The 13,195-nt window shown below is 33.8% G+C and overlaps 1 protein-coding gene across 3 annotated transcripts; it reads left to right on the top strand.

Moving 5' to 3' along the window:
- Positions 1–830: 830 nt before the first annotated feature.
- On the top strand, positions 831–9,673 carry LOC145579921 (subtilisin-like protease SBT2.5). Of its 3 annotated transcripts, none has more exons than XM_081637225.1 (11): positions 831–1,137; positions 1,702–1,922; positions 3,070–3,214; positions 3,304–3,698; positions 4,289–4,384; positions 4,470–4,542; positions 5,370–5,655; positions 5,917–6,242; positions 6,670–6,937; positions 7,313–7,597; positions 8,836–9,673. In XM_081637225.1, exons 2-11 carry the CDS (start codon positions 1,732–1,734, stop codon positions 9,240–9,242), a joined length of 2,472 nt encoding a protein of 823 aa, XP_081493351.1. In that variant the 5' UTR covers positions 831–1,137; positions 1,702–1,731; the 3' UTR covers positions 9,243–9,673. The 3 variants fall into 3 exon arrangements, with proteins under 3 accessions (XP_081493351.1, XP_081493353.1, XP_081493352.1); XM_081637227.1 differs by lacking the exon at positions 831–1,137 and adding an exon at positions 1,274–1,422; XM_081637226.1 differs by lacking the exon at positions 831–1,137 and adding an exon at positions 1,381–1,528.
- The last annotated feature ends 3,522 nt before the right edge of the window (positions 9,674–13,195 follow it).

Here is a 13,195-nt window from a genome sequence, read left to right on the forward strand (position 1 = left end):
GATGAAAAAACATAAGAAATATGCTTGTAGTTGAATGTTGTTAAAAAATGTGCAATTATATATGGAGATATATATTGTATACAAATTTTTGTATGCGGCTGGCCACATGGTGCGGCAAGGGTTACTTGTATGGTGTTACTGTAGGTGTTACTTGTATTCTGGTGTTACTTGTATAGGTGTTACTGGTTTTGTCAGAGGTTACTTGTAGTTGTTACTTGTATTCTAGGGTTACTTGTATGGGTGTTACCGGTTTTTGTTAGGGGTTACTTGTAGGTGTTACTTGTATTCTAGAGTTACTTGTATGGGTGTTACCGATTTTGGTCAGGAGTTACTTGTAGGGTGTTATTGGTTTGGTACGAGGTTTTGGTCTGGGGTTACTTGTAGGTGTTACTCAACCCATTCAAGTAATCTATACAAATAACCCCATAATACAAGTAACATATACAAGTAACCCCATAATACAAGTAACATTCTACAAGTAACACATACAAGTAACTCCAAAAACAAGTAACCTAGAATACAAGTAACCCTTGCCGCACCATGTGGCCTGCCGCACTGAAAAGGCTCTGTATATTGTATGGTAAAATAGTAATAGGAATAGTGAAAGTGATTTATTTATTTAATCTTAAATTTAGAGAAGTAGAAGTTATTGACAACCAAAAAAAAAAAAAAAAAAAAAAAAGATTACACCAAATTGTTGGATTGAGGTTTTGGAGTGATGTGGTTAAGTGTTGGAAAAACAACTCTACAATTTATATATTAGATTTCCATTCTACACTCCGCTGTCACTTGCAAACTGTGACCATAATAGTCTCAACAAAAAAAATAAACACAAAAAGGAGACCCCTCCATGTTCGATTTTTCTGTCTGGCGCGTTTTTTTTTTAATTACTCCTATCTTTAAAGTCTATAATTAAAAACCCTAACTACCATCTTTCTCTCTCTCTTACTTCACTCTCACTCACTCTTACTTCCACTCACCTCCACTGAATCATTCTGCCTTCTTTCAACCAATAGTATCACCAAAATTTCTGGGTTTTTATCTACCAACATAAATAACAACTGGGTACATTTAGATTTTATCTAAATATTCCATTTTTTTGCAATTTCTGGGTCTGATTCCTTGCTTTGGATTAATGTGAGTAAAAAGATCTTATCTTTTTCTATTTCCTGTACTTATTTTATCTACATTTTTGTGGGGTTTGCTTGTGGTTTTAGTGGAGTACTATTGATTGTGAATGTATAATTTTTGGAGAGTCATAAAGGACAATGATGTGGATGGGATTAAATCCTCAACCTGAATGTGAATGTAAATGTGGATGTGAAGTTGGGTGTTTTGGATCCCTTTCTTGAATGTGTGTGTTACATTGGGCTGCATTTTATAAACTTACAAACAAAAGAAAGCAGACAACTTTCCCTTTTTGTAATACCCACTTTTGCTTTAATTTTAATTTGTTTAATTCTTTGAGTGTCAATTTTGTAGACCTAATTATCTAGATCTTGTGTAAAATCTGATTGTCAGAATCTGTGTAAGTGTATGATTGATGTAATTATATCTTACTAATTTTTTAGTTGATAAATGAATATTTTTATCTTGCCATAAAATATGTTTATGTTTATGTAAGGTATAAGTTCCAAGTTGAGTGTTACTTTAATACTCTTTCAGTGTAGTGTACTAAGATTTGAGTGATTTCTTGAATAGATAAAGGGGATGTGCTGCTGATCAACGTTGATGGCTACTGTGAAAATGAAGGGCATTTCAATTGGATTTTTAGTGGTAGTGTTGGTTGCCCATTTTGCTTTCCTGAAGGCAGAGATTTACATAGTGACACTTGAGGAAGATCCTGTAGTGAGTTACCGAGGAGGCGTGAACGGTTTCGAAGCCACTGCTTCTGAGACTGATGAGAAGATTGATGTTACTAGGTAAATTTGCTCATTTGATTCTGGTGAATTTGTCAATTGCTATGATGTAGCCTGTAGGTTTAAGGTTTATGAAAATGTCTGTTATGTTATCTTGACCTATGGTGAAGGCATAAAGCTAAGGTGTTTGTCCATTGTATGATTGTATTTGCCTGTTTGTTAGAGAAAAATTCTCTTGTATTATTGGCTGAAATGTGCCAAATTTCCTAAAATGTCATGTAGTACACTTCAGATTAAATGAAGCTTTTAGTCTTCTTTCAAAAAAAAATAAAAAATGAAGCTTTTAGTCAATACACATGATGGATTGGTGGTGATTATATTAGTATTGTAATTAGACCAATTATACTGCTTTGGTATTTTGAAGTAATAAGTATATTAGAGTACAGTAAAGGACATGTTCCTCATTGAGGCCCAACGATCCAATGTTGAAGGATTTCTCATAATTAACGGGTCACCTCAAAAATGAGTTTTTTTTGGGGAATTTGAGTGAGATTTAGGAAACCGATTAAAGATGGATTCTTTTAGTGAAGAATTAAAGCTAAACAAAACCAAAAGAAGAAACATGAACCTTGGACGAATATCTCTCTCCAAGCATCTAGGCTTGAGCTTCAGTCACTCACCATCTATCTTCTATAGTTCTATTACAAGCTTAGATATTGACTACTGAGGCTAATTTAAGAGAGGGAGTACACATTATAATCTTAAGGTTTAGGTTGATTGTAATCAGGTGCAGTACATGTGTGATACCCTTTTGGGGGGGGGGGGGGGGGGTTAAACTTAATAGCAACAGGTTTTTACTGACATGCTGGAGGGACGTGTTAGGTCAACATAGGCAATCATGTTGAGTTTCTGGCAGCATACCAAGTGCTTTTGGTTGGCTAAAAGACTCAGGTCATGGAGATAATGAAGTGATGAATACATATCTTTGCTCAGTCAATTGACACTTATTCACTTATGGGATTAAGGCTTTGATTGATTGATTCAATTGATACTTATGAAAAAATGTTCTCAGTAATGTTAAATGACTTTCTTGCTGTCAATCATGAACGTTGATTATGCCATTATATTCTTAGTATAATAATTTTATACACTATATAGGTCACAGCATTGAAGGTTTACTTGCATTTTTTGTTTCTTGGGTTTATTTCAGTGAGGCTGTCATATCATATGCTCGCCACTTAGAAAAAAGACATGATATGCTTCTTGGGTTGCTGTTCAAAGGTGGTACTTACACCAAATTATACAGCTATCGGCACCTTATTAATGGTTTTGCAGTTCATACATCACCTGAGCAGGTGAAACTTTATGTTTTGTTTAATATGAAGTATTTTGATGCTAGTTCATGTTCGTTTCTTCTTACTTATGCAACCACAACTTTTAGTAGGTAGAAACCCTTAGAAGGGCCCCTGGTGTGAAATCAGTAGAAAGAGATTGGAAGGTGAAGAGGCTTACAACACATACACCAGAGTTTCTGGGACTCCCAACTGAGGTATGGCCAACTGGAGGTGGCCACGACAAGGCAGGAGAAGACATTGTAATCGGATTTGTGGACTCAGGAATATTTCCTTCACATCCAAGCTTTGCAGCACATGATTCAGAACGATATGGACCTGTTCCTAAGTATACAGGGAAATGTGAAGTTGATCCTGCTACAAAGAAGAGTTTCTGTAATGGCAAGATTATTGGTGCTCAGCATTTCGCAAAAGCTGCAATAGCAGCTGGAGCATTCAATCCTTCTGTTGATCATGCTTCTCCTCTTGATGGTGATGGACATGGAAGGTCAGAACCATATACTTAGTTGGGCTCCTTATTGCTAGCTTATTTTGATTCAAAGTAATCGGATGGGAAATGAAGATAAGGAAAACACATGAAATGTATACCTTTGCAGAGTTTAGTTATATTGTTTATACATGAATTGGTATTAAAGGGAAGGAGGTGGCAAGAAATTTATCTGTATAAAATTTTTACTTTTCTTTCCTTCCAAAACAGCAGATTTTGGTTGAGGCTTGAAAAGAATGTGAAAATCTTAATCTTCTCTCCATTTTCTGTAAAGACCTTCATCAGTTAATCATTAGTAAACCAAACTAAGGAATTGTTTCTATTCCTACCATTCAAATCAAACAATCCTCCCTCATTCCTTCATTTATTTTTTATGCACCTTTAAATCAAACAAGATGTTAGTCATCAAAACATTTAATTTTATTGAAAGTTGCTGTATATCAGATTTGTTTACATATTTTCTTATATATTAATTCTGCAGATTTAAGGAGATTGCATTTTTTGTTTAATCGCCCTTCTATTGTCCATTAAATTCAATTTGGAAATTGGTTTTGATGGAATTTATGTCTGTGAACTCTATATTCATGCAGCCACACAGCTTCTATTGCTGCTGGAAACAATGGTGTTCCTGTCAGAATGCATAGATATGAATTTGGAAAAGCAAGTGGCATGGCTCCTCGTGCCAGGTAAGAATCACAGAGCTTTCTGCTTATGGCTGGCTGTTACATTCTACAGGAATTGAGGAACATAACATTTTCTATATTGCTGCAGAATTGCTGTTTATAAGGCGCTTTACCCACTTTTTGGAGGATTTGTTGCAGATGTGATGGCTGCAATCGACCATGTAAATAACATTATTTTTGAACATTTTGCTGATATAGAATTGGTTTTGCACGTACATGGTCAATATTGTGGGTATGCCAGAGTCTTTCAGTTTGAGTGGTTATAATTCCTCCCTGGGTTTTGGATGAAGTTCGATGAGACTTCTGCAGTATCAAATGAGGGGCATGTGCTTGTGTGTTTGTTGAAATTAGATAGTATAAATGTACTGTCCAGGACACCAAGACTCTGTTCTCCTTTACTCGTCGAATTATAAGTTTCAACAAAAATAAGTAAAGCAATGAGTCTGGGTAAAGCAAAAATAAGCCAAGTTCGCCTTTTTTTTTTTTTTAAATAACAAGGAGAATGGAACCTTAATACATAGTACTTCATCCATTCTTTAAAAAATGCAACATGTCCCTTTTAAAAGTTTCATAACTATTGCCATGTTTCCTTATTTGCTCATGATTTCTCACTATCTCATCCTCATCACAAATGTCCTCCAGTCCCTCTAGTTATTTATCTCAATCCCTCTTCTCATCACATGGGTTCCTAAAATATTTTGTCCCTTACATTTTGCAATTATAAAATAATAGAGGAAGTATAGATTTTTTTACATGTTTAGGGGGTGTTCCTTTTATGTGTTGTTGATAGAGGAAGAATAGGAGCAAATACTAGTTACTTGTGATCTGTTCTTTTCACAAAAAAAAAAAAAAAAAAGAAAAAGAAAAGTCTGGAGGTTGAATTGATTCTGTTGGCTGCTTCAAGATGTCTTTAAACTCATTACTTAAAGCAATCTAATAGATTTTGTTTTTAATTATAATTCTTGAACTCACAATTGATATTTCACAGGCTGTTCAAGATGGTGTTGATATCATAAATCTTTCAGTTGGGCCAAATAGTCCGCCAGCAGCAACAAAAACAACTTTTCTAAATCCTTTTGATGCCGCACTTCTTTCAGCTGTTAAGGCAGGCATCTTTGTTGCTCAGGCAGCTGGAAATGGGGGTCCTTTTCCGAAGACTGTTTTGTCTTACAGTCCATGGATAACATCTGTTGCAGCTGCAATTGATGATCGAAGATATAAAAATCACTTTTTCTTGGGAAATGGAAAAGTTCTGGCTGGAATAGGACTTTCACGTAAGTTTTATGCCTACCCTTCCTTTTGTATACTACCTCCGTTTCATATTATGTGCAACAAAGGCCTTGACACGGACACCTAGACAAAATTTATTTGTGAGTATAAAATGGAGAGAGTAAGATATAGATGCATCTGATGATGCAAAATGGATTTTATTAAGATGTATAAGTTCTCTATATACCATTTTTTTTCCCCCCTTCTCCTTGATCTGAAGTCTGTACTCATGTCAATCTGATGCAAGTATTTTTCTCCCCTTGCAGCTGCCACTCATTTCAACAAATCTTACACCCTTGTTTCGGCAAATGATGCATTGCTAGATACATCTGTTACAAGATTCAGTCCTTCAGATTGTCAGAGGCCTGAAGTTCTGAACAGAAAATTGGTGGAGGGAAAGATTCTGCTTTGTGGCTATTCTTTCAATTTTGTTGTTGGTAGTGCATCAATCAAGAGAGTTTCTGAGATAGCCAAGAGCCTTGGGGCTGCTGGTTTTGTACTTGCTGTGGAAAGCGTTATTCCTGGGACAAAGTTTGATCCTGTCCCTAGCAGTATACCTGGCATTGTTGTGACTGACGTCAGCAAGTCTCTGGTAACCTTCCTGAGATTTTATTCCATCCATTATGTGAACGAGTCTTGAGTAGAAATGGCATTTAGTCGATTTAGATAATTATGCTAATTTCATTTGGCTATTGGATAGTGGATATTTTAAAAAAAATTCCTAGTAAACTATCTGGGTATAAATTGTTTTCTTTTGTTTTTTTAATAACAATATAAAGGCAAGATTTTTTTTTTTTTTTTTTTTTTTTTTACTAGAAAACTTGTTGACACTTTCTAGTTGAATTCTTGTGCTAGATGTGGCAATTATTCCCTAATGACATTATCATCTAATACTTGTACAATTATGCATTACAAATTACAATAGTCTTTAGTTTCTGCAAGCTGTGGTGAATTTTGACTTCCAAAGTCTACAAGATGTTAATGCAATGCATTCTAATTTCTGAACCTCTGTTGTTCAGGATCTCATAGATTATTATAATGTCTCTACTCTACGGGATTGGACTGGACGAGTTAAGAGCTTTGAAGCAAAAGGTCATATTGGAAATGGGTTAAAGGCTACTCTTCACAAATCGGCCCCACAGGTGGCATTATTTTCTGCAAGGGGTCCCAACATAAAAGACTACAGCTTCCGAGATGCAGATCTTTTGAAGCCTGACATTTTGGCTCCTGGAGCTCTCATATGGGGAGCTTGGTCTCCAAGCGGTACTGACGAACCCAACTATGCAGGTATGATTGTCAATTTTATGACAAGTTCAGTTAAGGGTTAATTTTCTCACCTGATGGAAGTTGGAAGCATCCAAGGTTCTGAATTTCTTGATTCTGAACTGAAGTATAGACCAACTTAATATACTAAGTATAATGCTACTGTTGCTCAACCTCCCCCTCCCCGAATGTAAGGCACAAAACCACTACAAATATGCACATACAACTATACAAGTAAGCAATGAAGGTGCATTAAATATTGATCTTGATACCTAAAAATTCCTTAACACAAAGACCTCTTTTGTTGCTGCATGTGTCATTATGAGGCAAAAACTTGTTAAATTAAGGAATATTGGTTGGTAGAGAATTGTTTACAGGCTAATTTTACTCTCCTAACAGGGGAAGCATTTGCAATGATTTCTGGAACAAGTATGGCTGCTCCACATATTGCTGGGATTGCTGCTCTCATAAAGCAAAAGCACCCTACCTGGAGCCCGGCAGCTATTAAGTCAGCTTTGATGACTACAACAACAACAATCAATAGAGCTGGGGTACCACTTCAAGCTCAGCAGTACACTGGATCGTCTGAGGAGATGACCTTGGTACCTGCAACACCATTCGATTATGGAAGTGGGCATGTAGATCCCCAAGCAGCTCTAGATCCAGGACTAATTTTTGATGCAGGTTTGTGCTTATGTTATCTTTCTAAAGCATGCTTTTTGTCAGTGTTCATGTGAATTCTTGTTCATTGCAATTTACAATCAGCACATTTGAAACAAAATATTGCTGGGCAAAATAATAAAAACCAAAAATTAGAGTAAGCATCAAAGTTCTTAACAGCATACCCCTTGTTTATGTCAATATAATTAAAGCCTCTCCTTGTTCTCAAGAATTTCAACCTTTTGTTTAACGCATAACCTCGAACATGTTTTTTATTAAATAATTAAATTAGTCTTCCTTATAGACAAGTCAAGCTAGATTTTGAAAGTAGTTGATACATTGTGTTTGATGAGAAGGGCAATTATAATTTACTATCTCTGCATCTGGCGTGGTGTTCTGAGAGATCCAGGAGACTTCTCTCTCTCTCTCTTGCTCTCTGGTTTCCAATTATTGCAAATTTTCTCGATGAAAATAAGAATCTCTCTAAACCTAACATAAAGTTTTTTTGTTTTTTTTTTTTGGGTGTGTGTGGGGTAATTGTATGCATATTTTGTGTTCTTTTTAGTAATTTCTCTGTTACTTAATTGATAATAGGTATGGTTTTTATATCATAAAAAACAAACATATTTTGATACATGACACAAAAATACCTTAACTTGTGAAGTTGAGGAGGTACCAAGCAAGGTGAAATTGTGGAAACTTGTTAATCAAAAACTCTAAAGAACATAGAAAGGTAAATGAATACAAAAAAAGATAACAATTGAAATGGTTAGCACATTGATTAGGATTGTAAAAGAAATCATATGCTGAGGAGATCAGTGATTTCCAAGTAAGCTGGTGAAGATCAACTTATCTAGTTATCAAACTTGTGCCATGGTGATTACCAAGTTTTCCATGGAAAGGTTAAACGTGCTTAATTGAGAAGTTCAAAATAAATCAGTGGGTTGTTAAGGGATGGATTAAGATGCATTCTTCATGCGTTTGTTATGTTTAGCAAATGAAATGACTTAAAACTTCTTAGCGCAAAAAATGCTTAATAAGCTATTAACATGTCTGATGTGAAGTTAGAAACTCTTGGATACAGGATTCACACATTCACCTTTAAATCTATTAATTTGAAAGTTGTACATTTGGTTTGTGGTTTCGGTTTCTCTTGCCCCACAGTGGCTTTCTCATTCTGCTTAATACTTTGCATACTAATTTCTTGATATTAATACTCTTTGCTTTATTGATCACTTGTCAATATTCATGTCAATTCGCAGGTTATTCAGATTACTTGGGGTTCTTATGTACCACACCAGGAATCAACCCTCATGAAATAAGGAACTTCACAAAATCACCTTGTAATTTTACCATGGGCCATCCATCAAATCTCAACACACCGTCAATAGCAATCTCACACCTTGTCAGGACCCAAACTGTAACAAGAACTGTGACTAACGTTGCTGAGGAAGAAACATACAAAATCTCAGCTAGGATGGGACCATCGATTGCCATTGAGGTAAACCCTCCTGCCATGACTTTACTTCCGGGGGCATCTCGGAAATTTTCAGTGTCTTTGACTGTACGTTCAGTGACTGGATCCTACACCTTTGGCCAAGTTGTCTTAAAAGGAAGCCGAGGGCACAAGGTTAGTATTCCAGTAGTAGCTATGGGTTTCAAGCGATAGGTTAGGGATGCTTGTCATTATAACTTATAACTTACGGTATTCTTTATGACTTGGTAATAAGCGAGAAGACATGGTGTTTTGAGAGTGCTATATATGAATATCGAAGAGGTTTTATAGGTGGGAAACTCACTCGTTTTCTTCCTAGGTGAAGTTTTTTTTTTACTTCTTTTTGGTGGCTAATTTTTGTTGTAATATGATGTTGTATTAGTCTTTAGGTTAATCATAGTATAGATTCAGCTTGACCTCTTCTTCTGGTCGTTTTCGGTGTAAAGAAGCTAGTGAAGCAGTGGAAATGGGGGGAAAGAGAAGGCAAGAGGTTAAAAAAAAAAAAAATTATTGTAAGTTACATGATCAGTTGTAATATTATGAATATTTTGAGTATTTAAAACATAATTTAAAGCTTCCATAATAAACAGGGCTTTAATTGTATGTATACATGCATGTTAATTTCACTATCCCCTTTAAACAGTTTTACAGTTGTTTCATTCATTAGCTTTTCTTTGGTCTGTTTACTTTGCATTTTAGTAATTGTACTGAGATGAATCTAACAAGTTCCCTTGTTTATCTTTATGTATAGTGTACATAACCAACATTGGTCTAAGTCGTGACATGAATAGAAAAAAAAATCAAAGTGGAACAACTAAAAAGAACGGAAAAGGTGTCGAATTGGTCTAGAATAAATTCGTGACACAGATGCGAATTGTTCTATACTTCTATATGATCACTTTCTCTTTGATTTCATTCACATTATGCTATGCTCTTTATATAATAAGTAAATGAGAAAAGTAGGGACTTTGAAAGCTCACAAGTAAGGATTCCACCCATGATTGCTTCCTGCTGATAGGCAAGAAAGTGAATAAATATAACTTGTGTTTTCTCACCACTTAGTTCATATTTCTAACATATAAAATTCTTCATCTAATTGTAATTTAGCACTTCGTGTGATTTTAACAACCCTTTAAATTAATGTCATGTAATATGTGATTATTTTGAGATTAAATATACTCTGTAATGAGATTATTTTGTCGCAAAATTCCTACTTTATTATTAATTCACACACAAAAAATTGTTCGATCGATATTCTGCTTCTGCAGGGGATCTCGACACCAATAGGTTGCTTCTTGGAGAGCCAAGAGATTAAATTTTTCTCAAGAAAAGTGCATAAACTGTGGTGGTTGGTTGACTATCTGGACATCTTTGCCTAGACAACATCAAAGTAAGCAATCACAATAGCACGCTACAATGCAAGTACTTGTTAAGATTAAAGAATTGGCCATGATCTAGTGTCACCTACAAACACCTGAATATTCTTTTTACAGTATGAAGGTGCAGTGAATAGTATGGGGAGCATGCACAAATTCCGACATTAGAAGTAGATAATTATTTTAACTGATTAAAACTTATTTTAACTGAGTAGTTATTAAATTCGTTAATTAAAATTACTGATTTTCATTGATTAAAACTATTACTTTATTGATCTTAACTTATTTTCAAGGTGAAGAGAACATGGCATAAAAGTTAGAAGGATAAACCGGTGAAGGAATTACAATGTTTTTTCCTAGGCCATTTGCTTGATTATTATTTAGTTTTTGGCAATTAAAGCATAGTGGAAGATGATGAACTCACTCTAATAGCCTCTAATACTCTTACTTGGGTTCTTGCTTGTACTTAAGGCCCACTAGTCAAATTAAAACATACTCCGTAATATTAATGAATTAATTAACTTTTTAAATATTTGCAATTTTGCATCATCTGTTTTACTCTCTCTATCCCTATTTCTTGCCCCATTGTAAATAATTAGGTTAAATTTTAAAAATTTTGACTGTAAATTCTCACTAATTTATAAAAGGTAATATACTCAAGTGGAGTCTTATTAAATTCATCTTATTCTATACTTTTTATAATTTTTATGCATATAGAATTTGAGTTATATACGTTTTAAGACGCGTTTTGAAGACCGTGAACAATCACATAAGATAAAAAAAATAGTAATAGAGGGAGTAGCAACTATTTTGACATCAAAACTTAGAAAAATAATCAAATATACTACGAGTAGTATTTATAAATGTTGTGCTATAGAGCATCTACGAGATCATGTAACATTGTGTATATATATCCTTGATTCGAGAGTTATGCATCGATCTTTTATTTATTTATTTATTTATTTATTTTGAGGGGTTGCAGTGATCTAAATTGTTTGAGGTATAATGCAAAAATCTTAAGCCTGTTATAAGATCTAAAATAAAGAATTACGGAGTAAAATTTAGGTTGAGGTAGTGGAGTAGTGATATTGCTCCCACCTCTTATCTAAGGTATAGTGATGAAATTTTTGAGACTCATTTGAGGGATTTCTCTTAGCTCTTCCCTTTTCTTACCATAATAATTAAACATTTAATTTCGAGTTAAGGTAATAATTATGGATAAAACTTTTTTACTTTTTACTTTTTGAGACTTGGACTTTTTTCTTTCACCTTTTGGGATCTATGGTTAATTATTATTAGGCAATTTAACTCATCTGAAAAAGATTACTAACCAACCTAAGCATTAATTAGACTTAAAAAAGTTTGGTGATTCCAAACCAAAATAAGATTGTTAACATCAAACTTTGAAAAAAAAACATAAAATTAAAAAAAAATAGTCTTCTATTTTCCAATTTTCTTCTTAAAACTAAAATAACATACCACAATCCAAAAATCCAAAATTTTTTCTATCAAATTAAAGGAAGTTGACTCTATGGGAATTGCTCAAAGATTTGAAATTAATATACTTGGTAAAAAAAATAATTCTCAATCTACTCTAATTCAACACAAAAAATTTCTAAATTCTAAAAACAAGAACAAACAAAATTAAACACAGTAACAACGCTAAACGTTAATTTTAGCATCACAATTCATGAATACACATAGTTTTTTATGTTAAAAAATAAGCCTTAAACCCTAGTAGAAATATACAAACAATATACTAATAATCTGCACCAAAATCACCTTTAGAGCTTCATTTATTTATTTAATTTTTTTTTTTTTGAAAGGAGAACAAATAGAGGGAGGTTGATGATGAAGAGTAGGAGTTGGAAATTTGGAATGTTGCCTTATTTTATATACTGTATTTTATTTTTTGGGTTAACACGAAATAATTTTTTTGTGGAAAACTTATAAAAATTCTCTTTTGCAAATCAATTAAAACCTAAAACAATTGGTGGCCCCACCGCTTAACTATACTAATTTATCCCACTTAATTTTTTTTCCTAAGTCTCAAAAAGTGAAAGAAAAAAGTCCAGGTCTCAAAAGGTGAAAAATAAAAAAGTTTAGTCCCTACTTATTACCTTAACTCGTTGAAAAATTTGCCAATTACAGCCATTTAAAGTTTGAATTTTGCAAATTATAGTCATTTAAAAAAAATTGCAAATTACAGCGTAAAAATTCTTATAAATTGTAAATTGCATCCCATATCAATTTTTCATTGGTTTACGTGTCGAAAAATATTCGGTTAAGGTTTTAGGGGCCATTTTATTCCTTAAGATTCCTAATTGAGCTCCGAATTAGCATAGGTGTCTCGTTTTGCGTAACAAAAATGTATCGATTTGTAGGCAACTATTTTTGCTGTAAAAACGAGGCACTTACGTTATTTTTTTGTTGATTCCGAGCTCAATTCGGGTCCTTAAGAATTAAAATGACCCCTAAAACCTTAACCGAATAATTGAATCGGGGTGCAATTTACAATTTATAAGAATTTTTGGGCTGCAATTTATAATTTTTTTTAAATGGTTGCAATTTGAAAAATTCTAACTTTAAATGGATACAATTTACAAATATTCCTAACTCATTTAATTTCATTTCTTTTGAAACACATTTAATGTCATTATTAAAATTATTTAAATTACCCAAGAGGATCCAACAAAATCTACCCAAAAAAGTAAAATATGGTACAACCTCCATTACATATTAGTTGCACAG

This window comes from Chenopodium album, chromosome 14 (assembly GCF_948465745.1).
Source record: "Chenopodium album chromosome 14, dcCheAlbu1.1, whole genome shotgun sequence".
NCBI lineage: Eukaryota > Viridiplantae > Streptophyta > Magnoliopsida > Caryophyllales > Amaranthaceae > Chenopodium > Chenopodium album.

Excerpts from the sequence above, each read along its gene's own strand:
- LOC145579921 (XM_081637225.1), top strand. The coding sequence starts at position 1,732 with ATGGCTACTGTGAAAATGAAGGGCATTTCAATTGGATTTTTAGTGGTA. Across the intron at positions 6,938-7,312 it reads TGACGAACCCAACTATGCAG|GGGAAGCATTTGCAATGATT; the intron begins GTATGATTGTCA and ends CTCTCCTAACAG. Across the intron at positions 7,598-8,835 it reads AGGACTAATTTTTGATGCAG|GTTATTCAGATTACTTGGGG; the intron begins GTTTGTGCTTAT and ends GTCAATTCGCAG.